General features: G+C 47.8%; 1 protein-coding gene across 4 annotated transcripts; it reads right to left on the reverse strand.

Annotated features, from left to right (window-relative positions):
- Positions 1–1066: 1066 nt before the first annotated feature.
- LOC111942806 (serine/threonine-protein kinase PAK 3-like) lies at positions 1067–23803 on the reverse strand. Of its 4 annotated transcripts, none has more exons than XM_086867771.1 (16): positions 20988–23803; positions 20256–20393; positions 14480–14517; positions 13915–14037; positions 10848–10982; positions 10226–10570; positions 9612–9779; positions 9082–9289; positions 6998–7061; positions 6261–6309; positions 5405–5517; positions 4686–4803; positions 3900–3999; positions 3238–3434; positions 1758–1895; positions 1067–1336 (listed from the first exon to the last, which is right to left on the reverse strand). In XM_086867771.1, the coding sequence occupies exons 5-16, from the start codon at positions 10938–10940 to the stop codon at positions 1244–1246; spliced, it is 1686 nt and encodes a 561-aa protein (XP_086723897.1). In that variant the 5' UTR covers positions 10941–10982; positions 13915–14037; positions 14480–14517; positions 20256–20393; positions 20988–23803; the 3' UTR covers positions 1067–1243. The 4 variants fall into 4 exon arrangements, 3 of the variants coding, with proteins under 3 accessions (XP_086723897.1, XP_086723898.1, XP_086723896.1); XM_086867772.1 differs by having other exon boundaries at positions 23391–23779; XR_015280332.1 differs by lacking the exons at positions 20256–20393; positions 20988–23803 and adding an exon at positions 15414–15657 and having other exon boundaries at positions 4579–4803.
- Positions 23804–25541: the final 1738 nt, after the last annotated feature.

The following is a 25541-nucleotide window of genomic DNA, read 5'->3' on the forward strand; positions in this document are numbered from 1 at the left end:
CACACTGCATTTCACACCTTTGCTGTGGCTCAGTGCAGAGCTCCAGGACTGCAGGCACTTTGTCCCAGAGCTGTGTGAGGCATTGGCTCCTGCACATCTGACCTGACTTGCTGTCACTGCCTCATGCTGGCCTCGCTTCCCGTGGCAGAAATGCCGTGCCTGAAGGACACTGCCCTGTGCTGGAGCCTGCGGAGCAGCCCGGCTCCCTCCCCTTGTGCCCAGAGTGCTGCACACACTGCTGACCATTGCCAGCAATTCCAGGGCAGCTGGCAGAAGAGCAGGAATGGTCAGCCAGGGCACCAGCCCTCAGCTGCTGTTTGCCTTTCTCTCTCTCCTCCTGTGCAGACTCCAGATGGCCAATGGCACCAGTGTGTGCTGTGCCCAGCACGGCTACGCTTCCCCTCAGGAGCAGCCAGCTGCCAGCTTGGCTCTGAGAGTGGAGGATTTGCCCTCTCCCAGCAAGAGGCACCCAGGGCCGGGCTGCTGCTTCTTGCCGCTCCAAGGGCCTCCTTCCAGCCTGTCTCTGCCGAGGCTCAGGCTGCTCCAGCCTCTGCCAGGGCTCTGCTGGGGCTCCAGCCTGGCCAAGGTCGGGCCCGCTCTCACCTCCCAGTCGCTGACAGCTCTGTACCAGAGGAGACCTTGCAGAGCACCCTCACTGATCTTTCTGCTTTCTCACTTGAGCAAGACTCTCCTCCAGCCAAAGAGATTGCATTTGAGACACAAATCCAAGTGGCAGGAACCCAAATACTCTCAAGTCACATCTGCACAGCCTGCAACTGCACGGAATGTTTGCGTTGCACCACTCCTCCTTTGGTTTTTCCTGCGAATGCCATTGCTGTTTCTGCCTCAACTGGAAATTCCACAGCTGGGCAAAACCTGGCCACTGGGCCATATTCCAAAGGCAGTGTGATCTGGAGCAGATGCATGAAGAAGAGCTTTCCCCACTTACAAACAATACCAAAGAAGCCATCAATGTCACTTTTCACCTCTAAGGAAAAACTGGCAGTTCAGAAGGAAATGTTGAGCTTTCTCAAAGGGTCAGAAGGGAGGGAATCATCCAAAGGAGTTGAGGTGTCATAATCTTTATTGATTTAAAATCCTACTCTATAATCCTGCTCTACAATCCTTATCTACATTCCTACTCTACAATCCTACTCTACACTCCTACTCTACAATCCTTCTCTAAATTCCTACTCTACAATTCTATTCTAAGATTGCCACGGCGAAAACTGTTCTAAATTGATTAGAACATTATCCTTCTCTCCTTCCACTGTTTCACTGAAAGGATGAGTGGCACTAGGCTGGAGCCAGGCTTGGCCAATGTTACAAATTGATGCTGTAGAAAGGAAAAGAAAACAAGAAGAAAACATGATTTTCCAAGCTAAGAGCTTCAAAGGCAGGGGAATATTTTTTAAATGCAAGGGTGATTGAGTCAGAGTAGGTCTAAGGAGAATAGGGCAGCAGTGGCATAGGTTGGCCCAAGAGCTGGTAGGTGCCCCACCCCTGGAAATAGCTCAGGTCTGAGTATCCTGTTCTCTTTAAGGATGTCCCTGCTCTCTGCACGGCACTCGGACCACATGAGCTTTACAGGTCCCTGGCAGCCCTGCCCAGTCTAGGATTCCTCATCATTCTCAGTTGAACAGCACCAAGATTGGAAGGGAGGAGGAGGGGGGGCACATCTGATGCCTTGGAATTCAGTGGAGAAGGAGCCACCATCCCTCAGCCACTGTTTCACCTGCAGCCCCTTGGCATTTTACCTGCAGAAGCTCCTCAGCAGACCAGCGCTGTGCCTCGTCTGTCTGCAGGCAGCAGCTCAGGAAGTCACGCAGCAAAGCTGAGAGGAGTTTGGGCTGCCGCAGCTTTGGGGTCCCTCCTTTGGCTATCAGGAGTTGAACCTGGAGCAAACAGAAACACAAGGCTCCACCTGCTTCTTTCCCATCTGCAACTGCTCTCCCAGAGCCCATTGTTTCAGCTCCACTCTGCAGTGGCAGATTTTGCTCTGGCAGAGAGGCAGAGATGACTTCCCTGTATCATCAAAAAACACAAGCCCCAAAGCAGCCCCAGCTTTTCCAACATCCTGTAGGTCTGGCTTTGGCAGCTGATTTCATTGACTGATCTGGTTAGTGGGAAAATAAAGACATGCAAATACATGTTTCCTTCTCTGAGGATTCACACTAGCTTGACAGGCTTCTTGGAAATGGGATTTTGCTATTCTAACTAACTCTACTCTTTCCAAGGATTATTACATAAAAGGCATCTCTGCAGTGCTTGTTTGTCCCTTAAGCACAGCTGCCATAAAACAAAACTCATCAAGCTTTTTGTCCTGTTGTTGAAAACAATGGTAATTGGAAGAAAAGAAAGGAAATTCCCCTAGGTGCTTTTCAGGGAAGGAAACAAACATTTGGGATCCCCTATTCAACACAGATACATTAAGATGCCTCCCCAAATGTATTGAGATAAAAATGCCTGTTTGGGCACACAGGAGCTGCCTGCAGCTTTGTCTCTCTGCAGTCTGAAAATTTCAGGTTCCCTTATGTGGAAATAGGAAAACATTCCTGGTGAAATCTGAAGAAAGAGAAGTGTCATCCCTTTGCTAAGCCTCTGCTCGTTGGATACTCAAGTCAATGCATAAATGCTGGGCCCATCCCAGAAAGTGGCAGGAAACAAACTGGAGGTTTTTGGCAGGCTTTCCCCATCACCAGGCTCCAGCTTGCTGATATGGAGAAAGTGGCTTGGCTTACGAACAAGTATGATCACTAAGTGTTTCAGCAGCACGGCACAAGAAGCAGCAGGGACTCTGTGGCTTTAAACCATCCTCTCCATGTTGCAGGCAAGTTTCTCTGAGAGAAGAATGGGGGTGCACTTCTTCTCTCAAAACCACTATTTTAGAAACTTTGTTTGGTTTGAGTTTCTTTCCTTCATTGCTGGAAAAATAATACCAGTTCTGAGGTGCTTGTTTCCTGTTATTAGGGCCATCTACACAGCCAAAAGAGCTGGAACAATAACCCAAAGCAAAAGGTTGCCTGAGAATGGAGATCGTTTGCGTGGGCTAAGGCTTGAATTGCCCCACTGATTCAACCAAACCTGGAGCTGATGCTGATGTGCTGCAGGGATATTTCTAGAAGGGGGCCACGGTGGAAGTACTTGCAGCAGATGGCAATGGCATTTTGTCCAATGGCACAGAGAACATGGGACAGGTGAGAAAGAGAGCAGGATCAGAGAGTATTTGCTCCTTACCGAGAGAGAACTTCTACTGTCATGAGGGACGTGTCGTTCCACCATTTCAATTCCCACAATTCCAAAAGACCATATGTCGACTTTGGGGCCATATGGTTGACACAGCACCACTTCAGGTGCCATCCACCAAGGAGTCCCAGCCACTGAGCGACGATGACTTTGCTCAGGGGTGAGCTGAGCAGAAAGGCCAAAATCAGCTGAGGAGAAAGCAAAATACTAATTTTATTTGGATCCTGTCAATTAGGAAACCAAGCTAAAGAATTTCCCAGTAGAAGTTGGAGAATGTGCTGTTGCATTTCCTGGACAGCAGTCCCTGTTCTGTTTCCATGGCGTTTATCCAAGGAAATATGCCATTGGCTACTTAAAACATCCCCACAGTTTTTACACTTCCTCCAGCAGCACTTTTTGTTGCCCTGAAGGTTTAGATTGTATCTCACTCACTCTGGAAGGGACACACACAAACACACACACACACAGCAATACCACTCTTGACTGCTTGTGGTACCTTGTCATACCTCTGTGCACATCACAGCTCTGCCTTCAGCTCACAGCAGGGGCCCCTGCACTGCCAGCAGCACCATTTTTGGGGAGCTGGCAGTCACTGAAAGCAGCCCCACACCTCACATCCCTGGGAGGCTGAACCTCACCAAGAATACACTGACCCAGCTTGACAGAGCCGTCCGTTCTGAGAAGGATGTTGCAGCTCTTCACATCTCGATGGATGACATGGTTGGAGTGAAGAAAATCCAGTCCTTGCAGGCACTGAGAGAGAAAACAGAAACAGGGGGGCAAAAATGAGTGATGTGATTTCATCACACAAGCAAGGAAACAGCTGTAAAAATTCCCTTTGCAGGGGAATGGGGAGTAATGGCAGAACACAGTGCCACTGAGAGGAAGAGCCTGCTGCTGCAACAGCAGCAGAGCAGGACCTTTGTCAGGAAAGGCATGGCAGCTTTTGAAACAGCAGCAGCAACTGCTGTTGTAGACTGTCCCCTGCAAACCAGGCAGAGTGACTGCAGCTGCAGTGGGTGTGCTCAGACGCAAACAGCATTTGGGCTGCACTACTATCCTTTTCAGCTGAGACCTAAAAGAAATTAGTCTCTCTTTATTTCTTTGCTGTTTGTTTCAAATCCTGCCACCAGCATCTTTGCTTTAGCGGTAAGGAATGCAGTGCAGACAGGCAAAAGTTTAGATAGGCAGGGTGGAGAACAGCAAATCCAAACAGAAGCAACAGAGCTAGAATACAACAGCAGGAGATAAGAGTACAAGGAGTGAGTAGAGTGAGTACAGGGACACTGGCAGGAAGTTCACTTGAAAGTCTCTTGCTTGCTCATAGCATACCAGCAACACAGAAACCAAGCTTGGCCCATGAAATCACTCCCATTCTGAGCCCCAGTTTCCCAGACAATCTTGCTCAAGCCCTTGGAAGCACAGGTGGGATCCTTGACCTCACGACTGACAGCTGCAATCTCTCCTTCAGACATGTAAGTCTTGCTGATGACATCAGTCAGAGTGCCTCCGTCCATGTACTCCATCACCAGCCAGAGTTCCTCATGCACAAGGTAGCTGAAAGAAGGAGGAAACAAGGCCATGCAGATGAACATGCATGGCTACTTGTTTTTTTGCTCAATTCTTGTTTCTGGGTCCCTTTGAGACAAGGACAGAATAAAAGGAAAATTGCCTCTGGACTGTGCAGTGTTTGCAGTCTGTGCTGTCTCAAGGAGAAAGGCATGTATGTAACAGCCCAGATAAAAAAGCTGCCACGCATGGTATTTCTGGAAATAAACACCTAGTCTTCATGGCATGCACAGCAATGGGAAAGAGGGGTAACAATCCAAGGGAAATCCTCTCTAGGACGGATCATCAGCATTTAAGAAACTTGAAAAACTCAATCCCGAGAAAATGCAGATGCAATGAACATACAGGGTATTGAATTATTAAGATAGGGCTGATGCAGGTTTTTGAACAATTTTCAAACTGCCTTTACCAAGGTAGATGAATGCAGACAAACTACAGTCTCTTCCCACCCACTGGAGATAAGTAGAGAAATAATAATTAACCAATAATTAAGAGCTCTATTTTCTGCCAGTGGCCAAAGCAGGTTCTTAAGCTCTCATGCTTGTATTATGGAAACAAACATTAATGGGATAAAACCATGACCACTCACCTGTCTAAATAATTCACAACACTGGGACTCCTATAACTCTTCATGATCATGATTTCATTAACAGTTAATTGCTTCCTCCTCAGTCCTTGAAGATTGATTTTCTTTATGGCCACCTAAAATGATATTGAAAATGAGTAACTTTGGAAGTTGGCATGGAGCTTCTCACATGGAGTGAGTGATTCTGGAATGGCACAGCCAAGCTGTGCCAAAGCACCTTGTGATTAGACATTGGAGTAATTAGGAAGTGACAATCCAACAGCCCATTGCTCTGCTCCCTTGGGGACAGTTACATGACACCTGACCACTGACACATTGCCTTGTCCACTTGGTAACAAAGGTGTATCAACTCTCACCCACAAAGCTCTGACCACACTCTCTGTTGCTCTGCCTGGACTTCCAAAGAAGTAATCTGTGCCTTGGTACTCTGTGGATACAGGCAGGCCTTTGGGCTTTTAGGGACACCTTGCAGATCTCTCCCTACGTACAGCTCCCAAGTGGCTAATGAGCTACCAGTAACATTCAGATGTATTTGCTGTCAGCCAGAAATGAGGATTCAGGACTCTGAAGCTGTAGCCCCAAAGAGCAGTGAGATGCTCTAAGTGACATGCTAAACCTTGGTTTTAGCAATTGAGAGCAAGTGGGCACGTCCTTCTCTGCAAGGAACCACTGCCCTCCTTGCCTTCCTACTGGCAGCTGAGAAGGACAAAGACTGTCCCAAGTGCAATTTGCAGGCTGGCACCAGTCTGTGCTTCTTGTGCCTTTGCTGCACAGCTCTACCCAAAGCTCCAGGCACAGATGTCACCTGTAGGGAAAGGCCTTGAGAGCAGCAGAGTCTGAAGGGGCTGTTGACATTTACCTCTCTTCCTGTGGCAATGTCAAGTGCTCTAGAAACCTCTCCAAAAGCCCTAGAAACAAAACAGCAGCAAAGAAAGGAGAAGCCATTTAGATCTTGCAGTGAAAGCCACTCCAGACAGGAGATCTCTGCTGTAAATACCTAAAAGCTGCGGGTCTGCCAGAAGGCAGATGATACATTTTCCCTTCCAGTGCATGGGCACTGGGCCTGTTTCTGAAGTGCTGGGCCTGTTCCTGCCTCAGCTCAAAAAGACAGCTTATTCCTTCATCTTGGCTATCAGTTTCTAAACTGGGCAGGTCTAACCTTGAGCACAGAGAATTTCCTTTAGCAAACTCTTGGACAGAAATGTCCCTGAGGATTGTTATCTGACAGCTATCATAAAGGGGCAGGTTGCTCTTTCAGGTAAGCAAGGTTCTTCTCCTGTCATTTGTGTGGCAAAATTCTATGATCTTGAGACATACACAAATGCTAAGGAAATTACCACAGAGCTGTCCCACACTTGAGAGACAAGATCTACCAGGTTCTGTTCCTTGCTGCAGGCAAGACCTTGGTTGGCAGCATGGAGATGTCTTTGGCAATGCCTTCTGAGCACACTTACAAATTCTGGCCAGTATGGAGAGATGGGGCAGACTAACCCTGATGTCTAAACATGTTTGCAGCTTGTCTGACTTCCCACTTGATGGATATTCCACCAGCAAAACACCTGGCCCAAGGCTGTGTAGAAGTATCTGTGGACTCACCCGCTGCCGAGATTTTCCAGTTCAATGTATTTTCGTATGGGATTTTCCACATTCACCATTCTCCCTGAGGGAAACAAAATGCAAGATTCTCACTTTCATGCAGAAATATCACCTTCCAGGAGATACGAAAGGCAGCCCCACTGTCTGGGGCTCTGAACCCTTTGTGGTCAGCTGGGCAGCAACCACAACAACAACAAGAGCAAGAGCAATAAGCCAGGCAGTTCTGCAGTCCAAATGGCCAGCAGAGAGACTGGTTTTGTCCAGTCCTTTGAAGACTTCTCTTGTTAGGAAATAAAGCCCAGGGAGATGCATTCCCAGGAGAGGAGGGCATCTTCTCCAACTTGCAGCTGTTTGCCAAAAGAATGAATGCCTTTCCATCTGTAAAGCAGAGCAGCTGATGCTATACCCCATTCCAAGGGGGCTTTCAGCATCAGGACCCTCACCCTGTATGAGCAGGCTGAGCTCCAAGACGCCCTTGCCCAGGGCCCATGGGAAGAACCCCAGTGCTTCCCTTCACCCTGACAGTGCGGATCAGTGGCTGCCATTGGACTCGGCCTCTCAGCACCACACACGTCCCCCCCACCTTCCCAAGTGGGCACAGCGGGCAAGGGCAGCGAGGACAGCAGTGCTGCTCAGGCGCCACTGTGACACGCACAGCTGCCCAGAGGAGATGCTGTCCCTCTCGGGAGTCCAGGCCATGCCATGCAGAAGCCGGCCCAGACGAGGGGCTGCTGCCTCGGGCCAGCTCGGCTCTGCAGCGGCCGGCCGGGCGGCAGCGCCACTCTCCCAGCTAAGGAAGGCTCCAGCCCCTGCAGTCACAGCAGCCCTCAGGGCCAGGGCACACAGCAAGGCTGCCAAAGGCCAAGCATGAGCACTGACAAGCCATGGCCACAAGCCACAGCCAGCCTGAGCCCCTGACAAGCTGCTGTCGCCATTCAGGACACAACGGGATTGGCTTTGGCATCAGACACACCGAGGTGTGGATCAATGCCCTTTTTTGTCTCAATAGGTGAAAGTACACACAGATGAAATGGGATCTTTTCTCAGCCCCACCAGGTCTTTATGGGAGGGCACAACACTGGCAGCTCTTATGGGCGAGAAGCAGATTAAATGGGTTGTGCTGCAGAATCACAGAGGGCTTGATGTGTTTTCCTAGAGACTGATCTGAGCAGGGGTTGGGCCAATGGGTAGCATTCTAAGAGTCATGGGAATGATTTGAAATCAGATATGAAATAGTGCCATGGATCTGAGGAATACACAGTGGAGGGGCTGGAGGCTCCCTCCTGAGAAACGCCTGCGGTGAAGTTTTTTCTGATCACACCATGTCTGTGTGTCTCTTGGAGATATCTTTATAAGAATAAAAGTAGGATATTAATTTCAGATTGTTATACAAGTATCTGTTTTTTCCTTGTGGGCCCAGTGAAAACTGCTCTTGCTCTCTGTTTCTGCTGTCACCTGATGTTCTTTCAAAGGAGTCCTCACTGACAAAAATACAGCATTCTCATCAAATAATGTAGTAGATGTAATAGTGGTAATAAGAATGTTCATAAAAATGACACCAGTAAGACACATGGGGCAGAACAGCTCCTTCAGGATGGAGAAAATCTCTACAAAAAAACCCCCAAAATAAGCCAGAAAAACCCCAAATTAAAATCAGAACTGCAACAAAACCACAAAACCCCGAAAGCATTCAATTTCTCTGAAGCATTTCGTTTCTGACAAGTGTAGGGAAGCCTGGAGTCTAAGATGAATTTAGGAATCAAATGTTCTCTTCAGTTTGGCCACTAGCATGCAGCACTTGCATAGATAATTTGCTAGGTTACAGCCTTCTGCTGATGCAAGAACAATCTCTGCTTCTGCCTTTAGGAGAAAACAAAGCCCAGGCAGACCCGAGCCAGTCCAAGATTCCCTCAGAGGCAACAGGAACACCCAGAGTGCTCTCTCACTGCCTTGAAGCACAGCAGTTCCTGTGGGGAGCCCTAAATGTCTCTGTGACACCAAATTGAGGAGGAATATTTGGTACAGCTATGTTGGCACGTGCACACAATTCACTGTCCCTCAGACAAGAAATACACAAGCCATACTCAGAAGCTCCAGGAAGTCGTCCTGTAGCTGAGCAGCATCTGTGTCAGTGCTGGAGATGGATGAACTGCCCCGGCTCCACTTCTCAGGTTGGGGAACCAAGGCTCCTTTAGATGATGCTGCTGCTGCTGCTGCTGCTTCTGCTGCTGCTGCTGCTGATGATGATGATGATGATGATGCAGCAGATTCAATAGAAGAGCCTGTGTAGATCTGAGAGTAGAAATGAGTTGGTGTCAGAAAGATGACCGGCAGAGATTGCCCTAAGTTATCTTTACAAACACAAGCCCGTAGGAAGTTGCTCTTAGCCATATGCCAAGCTCATAAACTGGATTATTTTGGATGCCCGCTTCTGAAACCAAATGGTCAAAACCAGAAGTTGGTTTTAATTGAGTTCATAGACACCTTCATATTCCATTTTCATGGATTTTTTGAAGGATGACTGCAACAATGACCATTTCACTCCCTCCCAAGGATCCCTTTCCCCCTCCAAGGGCTTCAGACACCATTGCAGCTCTTTGTCCAAATGTTCTACCTCCTCCCACTGAGTCCACTTTTCCTCCACCATCTTTGAGACACGCTCAACCTTCAGTATCTCTGCTTGGGACAGTTGCTGTGCCTCATGTCGACCTTGGGTCTCTTCATCACCAGTCATTTGCTGGAAGCCTTTGTGGGCTGCCAGGTGAGATGTCAACACTCCAACCTCAAGTCAAACAGAACAAAGCAGTCAGAGACTACAGCTTGTCCCTTTCTGCCAAGGCTCATTGACTGTGAGGAAAGGGAGAGAGCTGGAGAGGAGCAGATTCAACAAGGGATACAGACAGCTTGTGGCTTGTGTTCAACATCTATCTGGGTGACTGTGTTCACTTGCAAAAACACCTGAAGAAACAAGGAGAGCAGGAAGAGGCCAGCAGGAATGCATTCAGATTAGTGCTGGCAAAAGGGGAAAATGACTTGTGCCACTGTCCAGAGCAGTAGTTGGGATTCAGCACACCAGCAAGTTTCCTTCAAAGCAGCTGTGATAGACACTACAGCAGGATGGCACTGAAAGGCATCACCCCGGTTCCCTGCTGCTCTGCAGGGGCAAGGCAAGAGGGGCTGAAACCACCAGACTGCAGTGACTGCAGTGGCTATCGCTGTTTCACTCACTTGTTTTAGTAGAGAATCCTTCTTCTGAATCAGGTGGTTAATTTTCTCTATGACAATTTTCAGTTCTTCCTCCAGCCTCTTCTCCTTTGCGTCGATCCTAGCCTCTGTTTCCTGCAGCTCTGCCTGGAGATTTTCCTTGATGTGCTCTAAAAAACACGAGAGAGACACCTTGATGAGTGGAGTGACTTCTACTCTTTCACTCACCTGATTCTGCTGATCTCCACTCTGCTCATGGAGCCTCATCTCCTCTTCGGTGCTCCTCATGTCTTCCTGGTGCCTCTTCTTCACCGCCACAATGGCACTCTGAGCTTCAGGCAACTCTGCCTGTGGCTCTGCCTTGATGTTCTGTACACACAAATGGAGAACAAGTGACTGGGGGCTGCCATCAGGCTCAGCTTTTCCCTCTTTCAGCCTCAAAATCACACTCATTCAGTCACTTCTTTCTGCTTCCCTACCCACCCCTGTTTCCACTGTAACCCTCCTGTCCCAGAGCTGATCTCTGCAGATTACAAGGCTCTGTGCTTTCAGTGTCTCTGGGACTCCTGGCCTCCTCAGTCCCAAGAGCTGTGATTTATGCCCCTCTTCCTGCCCGGCACTCTGTCACCTGCTGAGTCAGGCTTACCTGGCCATTCTCCAGTGGCTCTTCCACCTGCTGCCCAAGCTGCTCTTCCTGCTCTCGGGCTGGCAACAGCTCTTCCTCAGTTTGGCATGGCATCTCTGACAAATCAATCTGCTCCTGCTCTTTCTCTAGAACAATCTGCACAGAAAGCAAGAGAACATGGCCTTCAACTCCCCACACAACATTTGTGGGCCAAGACTCAAACAGTGATGGGCTCACACGTTCCGAAAGCACTGTGCTGCTGCTCTCCTGGCTTGTTCTCTGCCCATGGGGAGACCCAGATTCCAAAGTGACACTGGCAGTACAATCAGGGTCCAGCTGGGTCTGAATCCCCAACAGACTCTTGGGCAGCTGACAGGAAATGTGTGCCATTTCTCAAGGGTCTGCTGAGGGCCTCCCTCCCCTTCTGCTCTGTCCTCTTTGTCTTTCCATAGTCACTCACACTCAGCCCTGTCCCACAGCTGCATCCTGGCCCTGCAGGTGGCTTCCTGTGTGATTCCATCCCTTGTGAGAGACACTTGTGGAGTTCATGTTCTCCTCAGGCCTGCACCACCATTCCTGCCTTTCTGACATCTACACTCTTGTTAGAAATCCTGCTCGTTCAGGAGATAAGGATGTGTGCAATTTGATCCTCTGATGGAGGTCAGGGAGCCCCTATGGCCACCTGAGTATGTGGAAGAGGACCAAGGTGTTTATCCTCCCTCTTTTGTCAGCTGAGAATTCTGAGCAGCACTAACAGAGATCCTCCAAAGGCCCCATCAACAAATGAATTGACACACCCCTAGGGATGCCAATGAAGGAAACCATGTGTCATGTAATGCATGTATGACCAAAGTCTCCAAACTCCACCTAGAGCTTGAGATTGTTCCACTCCCTTAGGACATGCAGCAATTTGTTGCATAAAAAGAAGGTTTCACAGCAGAAGAGAGTGGAGGAGGAAAAGAGCTCTGAAGAGAAAAAAAAAAACATCTCTGCAGGGGGAATCATCTCTGCCTGCTCCAGAACAGTCAATGGAACCTGTCTCTCCTCCTCTCCTCAAAGGGATGCCTTTAGATGACCTTTATACCACCAACTGCTTTGGAGCAGAGATGGGAAAATTCAAATGGAATATTTGATATTTATCAAATCGAAATAGATAGATAGATAGATAGATAGATAGATAGATAGATAGATAGATAGATAGACAGCTAGATCTCTCTATTATAAACTCTCTTGCTATACTTTCTATCCCTACACACATCAACATTTGGTAAGCAGTGCCCCCATCAGCAGCAGTGCCCCCATCAGCAGCAGTGCTGAACTTGCTCTCCGGTTGCTTCAATAAATCACACTCTTGGGGAATCTGGATTGTGTTGGTCCTTTGCTGTCAGACGCAGAGCACTGCTCTGGGAACTGCAGTCTTTGTGCATCTGTGCTCAGACAAGTTCTTCTCTTGGACTCAACCACACTGGTGGTGCTGAAGTGGCTGCAATCAGAAATGAAGCCCAGCCCCTCCCAGCCTCTCTGATCTCTCAGCACCATCTCAGCTGGAATGCAAGGCCATTGATTTCCTGCTCAATTCCCAAACACAACACCTATTGATCAACCATGGGCTGCCAAAAGGCATGGGCACTGTTCACCTGAAAGTCATGTGCAAGCCCTGCTGTCTGGCCTGGCACCAGAACAGCTCCTTCTGCCCCAACATCCCCACCCCAAACTATGTGTTCTCCTGCAAAAATACTGCATTTTCCAGAACTGCCATCTTCCAAATTCAAATTCTAACAGAGTCTCTTCCAGTGCTGCAAGTGGGCAGGAAGGGTTGAGCCAAAGCACCTTTAATGGCTGCAGAAGGAGAAATTACACAGGGTTCTTCCTACTATCAAACCAATAGACAAATAAACAAAGCAAAAGATGAAATTGTCACCCACTCCAGGGTCTAATCCTCTTGGCTGTAGGGAGGGGGTGTTTGGCAGGAAAGTAGCCCAAGTGGTGAGCACTGTCATGTCGGGATTGATGGAAGTCTGCTTGAAGCAGACTTGAAGCACCACGGCGCTGCCCAGCACAGGGGGACGCTCAGTGCCCTGCTCCTGCTTCCCCACTCTTGCTGACACATGGCCAGCATGCCCCAGGCCTTCTTGGCCACCTGGGCCCAAGCTGGCTCACGTTCAGCTGCTGTTGAGCGACACCCCTGGGTGCTTTGTCCCAGGCAGCTGCTCAGGCACCAAGTTACACATTTGACTTCAAAGACACCATCCAGAATCTGGAGATGTCCTTCCAGTTCTTAGCAACACAAGACAGCACTCAAGGACTTGCAGCTTTATCCCAGCCTCCAGGCTCCTGGGGAGTTTTCAAAGCTGCAGACTACAGAAAGAAAAGTCTCAAAAGACATATGGAGTCTCTGCTTTTTGCCTCAGAAGAAGGATTCAGAACTGTGCAGTTTGTGTCTTTTGCCACACAAGAGAAGAGTGGCCCCACATGGATTCACGGACAACAAAATCATCTCTTTGCAGCTTATCAAAAGCCAGAAGAGACGTGGGCTCAGAGAACCTGCCAGCTCTGCTACTGACTGCTCTGCCTGAAGAGGCAAAACAACAACCCAGCAACAAAGGCACCAAAATCCCTGATTTCAGTCAGAAATTCCACATCCCCAGTGTGTCTCTGAAATGCTCCCAGGTAAGGACACCCAAGAAGGCCATGGGGACAAACCACCCCAAAGCGCTTGTGTGGTCAGATCCACATCTTTTGTGCCTGCAGCTACTTGGCCAGTCTGCAGGGCACAGGACTCTCCAGACCACAGTGTCCTCTCCAGAATGTGACATGGCTGAGCAGAGTGTCTTTGAAATGCTCCCTCCTCTGGGCACAGGGAGCCTTCATGCTTCAGGCTGGCCCCTCTCAGAATCCCAGCAATTGCGGGCCTAAACATGACAGATCCAAAGTAATTTTTCAGCTGCCATTGCCTGGGGTGACTTGCTAGGTGCTGGCACGACTCCAGCACTCAGCTGCCTCAGCTACCAACAGCAAGTGCTGGCTGCTCAGGAACTTGCAGCTGTGCCTTGCACTAAAGACAACACCAGCCAGAAGTGGCACTTACAGTCTCTGAATGTTCAGGCTGGGGTGTGACCACTGCTGGAGGCTTGTGGTCATTTTGCTTCTCTTTGGCCTCTTCTCCAGGAGCAGAGGGAGCCAGAGAAGAGTCTGCTGTTGGTTCTGGGCTCTGTGCACAGATAGTAGCGTTAGGGACAGGCAGCTACCTATCATTTATAACCTTACTTCTATTCAGCTCTATTTCTACAACCAGCTCGACTAAGGACAAATCATTCACTTTGATAGCAATGGGATTCTAAGTCACTCCAACTAAATGAAAATGGCTTAATTCAACTGGACTGCAAATTGTCTGAATTAGATCTCCCACCCTGGCTACTATCAAGAAGCAGTGTTCTTTCTGCAAAACTGGTCTTCTGGTTCTTTTAAAGCACTGAAGAGGAAAATGAGGAAATAGGCAGCAATGCCTTTGCTATCACTGCTGCAGACGTGGAAATGGATTTCCTTTCAGCCTACTCAGCTGGCCACCTACACTCTACTGCCACAGGCCAAGCTCCCAGCTTGCTCCACAATTCTCCAACAGCAGGAACATCAAAGGTTCCTTTCTCACTCACCTCAGGATCGGCATCTCTGATCACACGCCTCAGGTGACCTGCAGTGAGCAAGAGAAAATGAACGCAATGGGGTGAGAAAACTGCCTGGGCTGCTGAATCCCATAGAATAAGTGAACCCAAACAGAGGGTATTTTCCTCTGACAGCATCCCTCAGGGGACACCTTTCTTTCACACATCCAACAAGGAACTGGGCAATATTCTTGCTTGTGCCTACACTTTGGCCTCTTTTGCCAGTAAGTGAATACAAACTTGATCAAGATCATGCAAAGTGTTCTTTCACACTCAATGCTCGAGTCCTGTCTGACAGATAAAGTAGCTTTTGCTCTTTTTCATTTCAGGTACTATTTTAAAAGGTAAGTTGCATGCAATAATTCTCATTAACTTGCTGAAAACATTGGCCCAGAAAATCTTCCCCCAAATCCCCCTGAGCTGTGGCAGTTCTATTGTGCAGCACAGCAACAGCAGCTCCAGCGTTCAGGAGCACACACTCACTGCTTTGGAGTTTGCACTTCATTGCAAAGGCTATTGCTATTCTAGCACTCAGAAAAGGGTGAACTTAGTCAAATCCTTTCATGACAAAACTGAGAACAAAAGAAGCTTTCCCTCATTTGTGGGGAGAACCACAAAGTCTTAAGAAGGCCTTCTGAGAAGGTCTCTGCATTTTCAAAGCTATCCTGCTTGAGCCAGCAAACTGAGGAAAGGACAGACTCTGCTGCCACAGACTCTCCTGTGCAGGGAATGGAACCCTTGCAAATGCTGCCTGCAGACCCCTGGCTACAGGCATCCCGTTTTTTGCTAAACTTGTTGACAGGAGCTTTAGCAAAGCAGTGGCATCCTAATGGTCCTTCTGTTTCAAATCAACCCAGGCACTAAGAAAAACAGGAAGACCTACAAAAGCCAGCTTAGGTTACATCCAGGGAAAACCTCTACTTACATGCCAGGTTTGTCAGGTAATAGCCAGAATAAACAAAGCCATAAACAGTGCAAACTGCAGCAGCGAGTGGCTCCATCACTGGAGCACTGCTGTGGCAGTTTGCAGACACTGCTCCAACTCAAGATACACAAGGCTCCTGTCAGTGTGCAGCTGCCCACTGACAAACGCCTCAAGCAGGAGGATGCTCCTGCACTGAGCAAACCCAAGAGCTGCTCTGACACTGAGGCCTTCTGTGCACCAAGGCAACCTTCTGATGTCACCACAACAATGTGGCAACCATGCCCTGACATCACAAAGCAAGTGTTCTGCCTTGGAATTTATGCAAATTTATGCAAAGCAACCCAACCTCCCCTACAGCAAACACCAAATAGCCTGGGAAGTTCTCCTCTGTCACAAAGCTGCACAAAGTCCCCTGGTGAAACAAACCCTGTTGTTCAAGGGATCCAAGAGTAAAAGCAAGAGTGGCCCAAGTACCTACAGCCTGTTCCCCAGCTGAGCACTCACATGGGACCAAAGACAAGGCAACCATACCAAGAGAATGGCCCAAAGCATTGCACAGAACCAGGGAAGAAAACACTGTTGCCATAACAGCTGAAATAATTCTTAACAAATCTCTCCACATATTTGCATATTTATTGGACTTGCCCAGGGCTCTTGTGTACATATATATCTGCCTTTATTCCCATTTGGAAGCAGTCAGACTGGCAGGATCTGCCCACCAGCAGCAGCAGCAGCATCTGCTCCAAGCTGGGAACATGAGTGGCAGTGCTGATTTCCAGAGGCTTCTGTCCCCCAGGTGAAGCCAAGGCAGGAGCAGGTTGAAAAGTGCTGGCGCTGCTGCTGCTGCTGCTGCTCAGTGCCAGAGAGCTCTGTCTGGGCAGGGCACGGTGCCCACTCTGCTGTGGGCTCTTTCTCCTGCCAGATCTGGACACACCTGGGAACAAGTGATAATGACTTCTGGGAAAAACAAGGGGTTTTTTGGGAGCTGCATTACTCTGCACACACTCGGGGGACCTACAGTACAGAGCTTTGGCCTTCAAAAAAGGTAAACCAGAGAGAAACAGCTGGAAAATGTTTCATTTTTACCATTTTCTTTTTCTGACAGATTTAAATCACAACTCAGAATTTATTGACATGAGAGTAGGGGTATCCTGAGGCTCTCTGCTAGTCATTGTCATAGGTTCAGTGCCAGGGTCTTCATTTCTTCATGCAGGAACAGGAATAACACAGCACCAATAGGAGGATCAGATCATTTGTTTTTTCTCTAAGCTTGGTTACTTTTATACTGTATACAGATCTACTCATACAAGTATCTCCTGTAGAACTGGCTGCACACATCCTTGTAAGCATTTGTATTGGATAATTACATTTGTGTATATGGGACCACAACTTGTGTGTTCAACTTCTCTATCTCTCATCTCCTTTGGCTCTTCCTTTGTGTTCTTTTGCTGACCACAACTGTTCCTTCCCTGTCTGATAACCTTGCCCACCTTCTTAACTCTTTCTCTTTGAGGTGAAATTTGTTCTAACGCAGCTCAGGGTCCTACATCTCCCCTTCTTTTCTTTAAAATTGGAGGAACTAAATGGTGCAACATTTGTTGAATGCATTGTAACAAACAAGGAAGGATCAGCAGAAAGCTTAGAAATACAATCAGTAACATTATTGCCCTCTTGACCAAGGTCTGCCACCAACCCCTTAAACCCAAACTAGCAAGAAAAAGGATCATGTCATTCTCTAATATGCTTCATGTTTTCATGTAGTCCTGCCATTTGTTTATCAATATTTTGGGAGTGCTCAGATAAGTTAAAACAACACATTCCTTCAAAATCTTCACACCCATGTCCATGTGGTAATAACAAAAAATCTATAGCTGCAAGATTCTGCATGGGTGTCATGACTAATACTATCAACATCAGTTAGCAATTCACTCAACACTTTCTTAGTCAAATGCAACTGTTTGTCAACCCAACAGGCAAGACGAGCTTTATTTTTCACATTCCTGGCAGCCATTCCCTCTGTTAAATGGAAAGATGTTGCAATGACAGTCACCAATGATGGTAATTGCACATTAGCATTACAAGTCTCATCAAAATTCAAATGGATCGATGTGATCTTTGATGATGACTTTGACTGACATTCAATAAATTCCTCATGTAGGGGGCAAATAATTTTAGTGGACCAAGAGAGCATGGTCCACCAACAGGCCATCTTGGAATTCCAGGCCATGCTCGATTCCCACAAATCAAAAAGAATCATGGTGGGAGTTCCCACTCTCGAAGTGTTTCCTGTCAGACCCCCTGTTTTTAATCTGTTCCATGGAGATTGTCCTGTAACATTTGGATAACCTTCAAACAATGTTTTTCCTCCTTGCTCTTGTAACCAACTAATCCAAGGATCTCCAAACCAAACTACTCCTATACCATTAACTGCTTGCCACGGTGGGGCCATACTGTTGCAACTAGGCAGAACAGTAACATTGGGAAACAATGTTGGGAAAACACTGGCTAACAAATCCAGTTCTTGAAATGGAATAGGATATGATCAGTTCAAATTTGCAATTACTCTTTTCTGCCAGGCTGCATTGCACACAGACAGCCAAGTATACTGTCCCTTTGGACTGAGACAGTCATCACTTTTGCTGCTTCTTAAATTTACAATTTTCGGGTCCCACCAACCAGAAAAATCTGTTTTGTTCTCCTGAAGGGGAATGCCAATTAAGCAAGTTCAAAAAGGGTCATTGGCCTGCTGTAAACTGAGACAAAAATCCTGCATACCAGACACATTAGCCCAGGTTACCCAAACATTTCTTTGTGCTTTGTCCAAAAACACCCCTCACCATACAATGAAAAACCCCCAAAAATCAACATTAACATCGCCATGGGCGTGCACGTCACCATCATCTTTCTGCCTTGTCCCATTCAGGACTACTTGCCAACTTTGGGCAACTCCAACACCCAGACCACACTTGGTGTTCACTACCTTATTGCCTTGCCTAATACATAATAATGCGAAGCGTTTAAGAAGCTCAAAGCTAATGTCTGCTAATACTCTCTGTCCAAAATCTTCAATCTGTTTGAATGAGTTTAGAAACTGTTGTTGTTCACGCAGTACTCTGACTGCACCCCTTGGAGCATTCCCTCCAGACAACTGATCTAAGGATGGACCACAAAAGTCAGTCAACCATCGTGCTCTAGAGTAGGTAATAACCCGTGTGATACACGGCTGACACTTATACACCTCCTCTCTTTCACGTGCCCGAGTGACTCTCCAACTCTCTTGTTTACACCAAGTTAATAACTGCATTGGGCCCTCCCATAATCCAGTCAGAGGAGGAAAATATTTAACTTGAATATTTTTAAAAGTAAAATCAGGTTGGTTTGTTTGCATGTGTACTACTGCAGGAGGATGGTCTTGTCGTCCACCTACACTCAACCAATTTATAACTAATAATGGTTTTGCCAATATTTCATGGGGGGAGCCCTCTATTTTCCCCTGTTTTTCCAAAGCAGTAAAGTGACTTTTAAGAATGTGATGAAAGCATTCAACAATTGCTTGGCCAGACGAACTATATGGGGCTCCAAGGAGAAGTTGAATACCCCAATGTTGTAAAAAATTAGCAGTAGAAGTGGCTCAATATATGGGACCATTATCAGTTATGATCCTCTTGGGGCATCCCATCACAGCAAAATTTGGAGTCCTTCTCCAAAGTTGCTGAGCCGCAGCAGCTGAGGCAGATGAATGGGCAGAAGCCCACACAAATGCTGAGCAAGTATCCACTGACATATGCACATAATGTAATGGTCCAAAAGGTGAAAATTCAGTAACATCAGTTTGCCAAACTCTTGGGGCTGGAGTCCCCGAGGATTAGCTCCTCCATCTTGTACTGGTGTCAGAATAGTGCTCTCAGGACATGCTGCAAGCACCGCTCGAGCCAGTGTTTTTCAAATTCCAAATTGTTTACAGAGAGCAGCAGCAGATTGATGAAAGACAGTATGTGATCAGGATGCCTCTTGAATAGTGTGACCTTTGGAGAGGATGAAAGAAGAAGAGCCTTCCCCACTTACAAACCATACCAAAGGAGCCATCAATGTCACTTTCCAACTCTAAGAAATAACTGGCAATTCAGAAGGAAATGTTGAGCTTTCTCAAAGGGTCAGGAGGAAGGGAATCATCCAAAAGAGATAAGGCTTCAGAAACTTTATGGATTTATAATCCTACTCTAAAATCCAACTCTACATTACTACTCTACAATCCGACTTTCTAATCTTACTCTACATTACTACTCTACAATATTACTCTAAGCTAGCCATGGAGAAAACAGTTCTATATTGATTAAAACATTATTGTTGTCTCCTTTCACTGCTTCACTGATATCATGAGTGGCACCAGGCTGCACCCAGGATTGTCCGATGTTACAAATTGATGTAGCAGAAAGGAAAAGGAAACAAGAAGAAAGCATGATTTTCTAAGCTAAGAGCTTCAAAGGCAGGGGAATATTTTTTAAATGAAAAGGGCATTGAGTAGGTCTAAGGAGCATGGGGCAGCAGTGGCATAGGTTGGCCCAAGAGCTGGTAGGTGCCCCACCCCTGGAAATAGCTCAGGTCTGAGTATCCTGTTCCCTTTAAAGATGTCCTTGCTCTCTGCAGGGCACTCGGACCACATGTGCTTTACAGGTCCCTGCCAGCCCTGCCCAGTCTAGGATTCCTCATCATTCTCAGAAGAACAGCACCAAGATTGGAAGGGAGGAGGAGGGGGGGCACATCTGATGCCTTGGAATTCAGTGGAGAAGGAGACACCATCCCTCAGCCACTGTTTCACCTGCAGCCCCCTTGGCATTTTACCTGCAGGAGCTCCTCAGCAGACCAGCGCTGTGCCTCGTCTGTCTGCAGGCAGCAGCTCAGGAAGTCACGCAGCAAAGCTGAGAGGAGTTTGGGCTGCCGCAGCTGTGGGGTCCCTCCTTTGGCTATCAGGAGTTGAACCTGGAGCAAACAGAAACACAAGGCTCCACCTGCTTCTTTCCCATCTGCAACTGCTCTCCCAGAGCCCATTGTTTCAGCTCCACTCTGCAGTGGCAGATTTTGCCCTGGCAGAGAGACAGAGATGACTTCCCTGTATCATCAAAAAACACAAGCCCCAAAGCAGCCCCAGCTTTTCCAACATCCTGCAGGTCTGGCTTTGGCAGCTGATTTCATGGACTGATCTAGTTAGTGGGAAAATAAAGACATGCAAATACATGTTTTCTTCTCTGAGGATTCACACCAGCTTGACAGGCTTCTTGGATGAGGGATTTTGCTATTCTAACTAACTCTACTCTTTCCAAGGATTATTACATAAAAGGCATCTCTGCAGTGCTTGTTTGTCCCTTAAGCAGAGCTGCCATAAAACAAAACTCATCAAGCTTTTTATCCTGTTGTTGAAAACAATGGTAATTGGAAGAAAAGAAAGGAAATCCCCCCAGGTGCTCTTCAGGGAAGGAAACAAACATTTGAGATCCCCTATTCAACACAGATACATTAAGATGCCTCCCCAAATGTATTGAGATAAAAATGCCTGTTTGGGCACACAGGAGTCACCTGCAGCTTTGTCTCTCTGCAGTCCGAAAATTTCAGGTTCCCTTATGTGGAAATAGGAAAACATTCCTGGTGAAATCTGAAGAAAGAGAAGTGTCATCCCTTTGCTAAGCCTCTGCTCGTTGGATACTCAAGTCAATGCATAAATGCTGGGCCCATCCCAGAAAGTGGCAGGAAACAAACTGGAGGTTTTGGCAGGCTTTCCCCATCACCAGGCTCCAGCTTGCTGATATGGAGAAAGTGGCTTGGCTTACGAACAAGTATGATCACTAAGTGTTTCAGCAGCACGGCACAAGAAGCAGCAGGGACTCTGTGGCTTTAAACCATCCTCTCCAGGTTGCAGGCAAGTTTCCCCGTGAGAAGAATGGGGGTGCACTTCTTCTCTCAAAACCACTATTTTAGAAACTTTGTTTGGTTTGAGTTTCTTTCCTTCATTGCTGGAAAAAATAGCACCAGTTCTAAGATGATTTTTTCCTGTTATTAGGGCCATCTACACAGCCAAAAGAGCTGGAACGATAACCCAAAGCAAAATGTTGCCTGAGAATGGAGATTCTTTGCATGGGGTAAGGCTTGAGTTGCCCCACTGATGCAACCAAACCTAGTGCTGATGCTGATGTGCTGCAGGGACATTTCTAGAAGGGAGCCTCGGTGGAAGTACTTGCAGCAGATGGCAATGGCATATTAGGGCATCTCCTCATGCTCCTTTGATTTAGGACTTGATCTTTTTTTATTGAGTTTTATGTTATCTTTTACATATCTTTATATTTTTCTCTCTCTTGAGAGAGGATTAAGGTCTCTAGGTCTTCTCTGTGCAGTGAAAGAGTTAATGTCTCACCCAGGCCTGCAGATGGTTACCATGATTTTTGCTGGGTAGTGGTTGAAATAGTTACGGTGATGGATTTGAGGCCGTGTTGTGGTTGTGCTAAGATCTCAGGGATCTGATCACAATGGTCATGGCTGTTCTTGCTGTGTGGCTGGTCTTTGGCCCCTGTTTTTTTTCATTTCAGCTGCAGACTGAGGGCTTCCCCTTCCCACTGATGGCAGCCGCTTGTGGGGGGTCGCGCTGGAAGAGGCATGGCTTGGCCAGCAGCTACTCCCAGGGCCCAGTGGACTCTGGCTTGGCACAAGCAGACAGGGCCAGGGCTGAGGCCAGGGCCTGGTGTTAGTAAGATGTTAGTAGCTGTGAATTGGCTTAGCTCTGGCCAGGACCCTGCAGCCTCCCATCCCCTGCCTGGCTCCTGTTGGGGCCTGGCCTGGCCCCTCCAGGCCTCGCAGGCTGCGGTGGAGCGGGGCAGGCCCAGCCAGAGCCCAGTTACCTTTCAAGGCTGGAAACAAGAGAGAGCCCTCTTGGGCTTGCCTGTCTTTTAAAATGTAGAATGCACTGAGGCAGAGCCAGCTTCTAAAATTATTCAATAGGTTGTCACTTCTCAGAACTAGACAGCTATTGGTTTTTTACTAGGCACAGAGGAAGCTCTTAGCAGCTTCTCTCAGAAAAATCATTTTCCTGGGTGGCTTCTTCCCTCCTCACTGAGTAATAATAAATGTAAAACCAGCATATCCACACATGCTCAGAGTCCCCAGTGTCCATGGGATGGCCAGTGATTGGGGAATGCTGGCAGCCACAGTGATGTCGGTCATCCCTCCTCGTTACCCATGGGACTCCTCAGCCCCTTTTGGGATTTCCTACAGTGCCAAGGCCATGGGGAGGAAATGCCTTTGCTGCCATCCTGGGCAGGATCTTGCTCGGCACATTATGGCCTCATGTCCCCCGTGTCTCCTTGTCCTCTGACAGCCCCTGTGTCCCTGCACTTCCCTCAAGAGCAGGACTTTGGTGTCAACACCCCAACACTCCAAATCCATGCAATGGCATTGTCCCTATGGTACCCCCACACTTACTAGATGGAGGAGAATGCCGCTTAGTTGATCTAGGAATTGATCCCTGGGCAACAAGATAATGTTGCCCTATCACCCTACCAACTTTTCCCCCTCCTCCCTTTCCTCTTTTGGATACTGAGGCAAAGAGATAATGCTTGAGCTAAGGGAAAAAGCTGTAGCTCTGAGGAAAGTAGTTACTTTGTAACAGAGTATGGGAATCAAGCACTTCTCAGAAATCAGCAAATTTAGCACAAGCCAACTGCATAAAGCTAACCACTGGCTATTTGAGCAGACAATCTTATAGAGCACGTGCAGAAACAGAGATAAAGAAGTTCATGCCTGAGGAACACTTCTGAGCCTTAATCTGCAATGACCACCAGGAGCCCTTGTGCAGAGCCCTGCTACAAGGGCTTCCATAATCAAGGAATTAGAAAATATGAAGGTCAGGAAAGTAGAATGTGCCCATTAAGTTAAAAATGTTTAAAAGTTTGTACTGTGCTTTTTGAATGGACAAGTGGCAGAGCTATTCACCTCACTCATGGTGTTGAATAAACAAATCCTTGCTCTATAGGCCCTGCACTATGGAGTACTGTTTTCTTCACTCCTTTTTGTGCATCATAATCCTGGTATGACATTCATTTTCTTCCTAGGATCTTCTAATCATAATAAGAGTAAGAGAGCGAGTTTTGTATTGACAAGGCCAAAACAGGGTAACCCAGGAGAGAAGCATCATTTCCAAATGCCATCCCCGAAAAGGAAAGGACACAAAACAGCGCTGGGGAAGAGCATCCCTCGCACAGCCCTCAGAGCTGCCACAATGCACAAGATGGCGGCTGGGGCTGAGTCAGCCACACACAAGATGGTGGCCAGAGCTGAGGCTGTGCTACGCACAAGATGGTGGCCAGAGATGAGGCTGTACCATGCACAAGATGGCGGCCAGAGCTGAGGCTGTGCCACGCACAAGATGGTGGCCAGAGATGAGACTGTGCCAAGCACAAGATGGCGGCCAGAGGTGAGACCGTGCCTCTCAGAGCGTTCTGCAGCCTCTACCAGCCCAGCCCCAGCCCCAGAACAGCGCAGGGCAGTCAGAGCCCCCCCTTCCAGCCATCTGTTTCAATAGACATTGACAGACACCCAGGGAACGGACACAGGGTAGCATCTGTGGTCTGTGCACACAAACACGTACCAGCCAGTTTGTAACCTCAGTTGGCAGTAGTCTCAGGTGAAAATAGAAAGAAACTCCAGGGTTTGAATGTTTTAAAATAGAAAATTTCATTTTCCAAAAGAAAGTACCAAAAGCAGAAAGAAGCATCACAGCCTGGTTCTTCCATGCAGGACTCATAGTGAGTGTGAGCTGTTGAAAATGGAGATGGAATTTAACTGAAAGCAGACTGTGCAATGGGTGCTCACCTGTGATATCTATCCCTCAAGGTACCTATTTATTTAGAACACTATGAAGACTATGTAGGAATGAAAATAACCCATCAAACTACAGCAGGAAATGCATTGTGGCTTAGGTTCTTCTTTATGAGATTCTTTAGGTTGAGCAGAGATTTTGTGTTCAGCAGATGCACAGGCAGAGGCTTCTTGGGCTGCTGCTCTAGCACCTGTTATTTTAAGTAGGGGATTGCAGGAAAAAACTAAGAGAAACCCATCAACTACTGAAGAGAAAGAGTCACTGACAGGAAGCAGTGGGTGAAGAAATGTGAGAGGAAAAAGGCAGAAAATAGGAGGTCACAAGTGTGAGAAATGTGAGTGAGGAAAGGAGAGAAATGGGAAGGTGAAGTCAGCTGTGTGTGAAGGTGGGGTGGTGAGAACTTCAGGGCTCGGGCACCTCAGCAGCTGCTTCTGGGCTTTCAGCTCTTTAGCCCTCAGAAGGGCTGCTGGAGTGAAAACAGCTCTAAAGGCAAATACAGAAGAAAAGAGACAGATCTTCGTAGCTCTGATCTCTCAGGAGGTTTGAATTCAGATTTCTCCTCCAAGAAATTCCAGTCCAAAAGCTGCTAGGGTCGGAGAGAACTTGCTTTTTATCCGCTGTGGAAAAGGGTGGGTCAAAGGGAATAACCAGTGAGAAACACAGAATGTATGTAAAACCGGAGGCATGCCAGGGGTGGCTTTTTGACCTCAGCACACCTGTAAAGGTGGCCAGCCAGGGTCTCTCTCCCAAGGAGAGGGCAACCATTTGCAGCCTAAGGGGTCTCCTCCCTCCAGGGAAGAACGGCCACACCGCTGGCCAGATCCCTGGCCACTACAGGAGGGAAGAAAAGGGTAGGAAAGCTGAGTGGCAAAGGGTGAGAAACATGAGGAGCAGCAGCTGCTCCAAGCTGGGAACATGAGTGGCAGTGCTGATTTCCAGAGGCTTCTGTCCCCCAGGTGAAGCCAAGGCAGGAGCAGGCTGAAAAGTGCTGGCGCTGCTGCTGCTGCACAGTGCCAGAGAGCTCTGGCTGGGCAGGGCACGGTGCCCACTGTGCTGTGGGCTCTTTCTCCTGCCAGATCTGGACACACCTGGGAAAAAATGATGGTGACCTGTGAGGAAACTGATGGATTTTGTGGAGGCTGCATTGCTCTGCACACACTTGGGCCACCTGCAGCACAGAGATTTGGCCCCCCGAAAGGTAAACTAGAGGGAAAGAGCTGGAAAAGATTTTGTTTCGATCTTTCTTACCTGCTCAAGAGAAATGG

Source organism: Cyanistes caeruleus, chromosome Z (genome assembly GCF_971803275.1).
Source record: "Cyanistes caeruleus chromosome Z, bCyaCae1.hap1.1, whole genome shotgun sequence".
Taxonomy (NCBI): Eukaryota; Metazoa; Chordata; class Aves; order Passeriformes; family Paridae; genus Cyanistes; species Cyanistes caeruleus.

What these genes read in the sequence shown, in the direction of transcription:
- LOC111942806 (XM_086867770.1), bottom strand. Translation starts at nt 15,489, where the DNA reads ATGGAGCCACTCGCTGCTGCAGTTTGCACTGTTTATGGCTTTGTTTAT. An exon ending in CGACTTCCTGGAGCTTCTGA is followed by an intron (nt 7,062 to 9,081) that starts GTATGGCTTGTG and finishes TGTTTCCCTCAG; the next exon opens with GGAGAATGGTGAATGTGGAA. An exon ending in ACAGTAGAAGTTCTCTCTCG is followed by an intron (nt 1,896 to 3,237) that starts GTAAGGAGCAAA and finishes TGTTTGCTCCAG; the next exon opens with GTTCAACTCCTGATAGCCAA.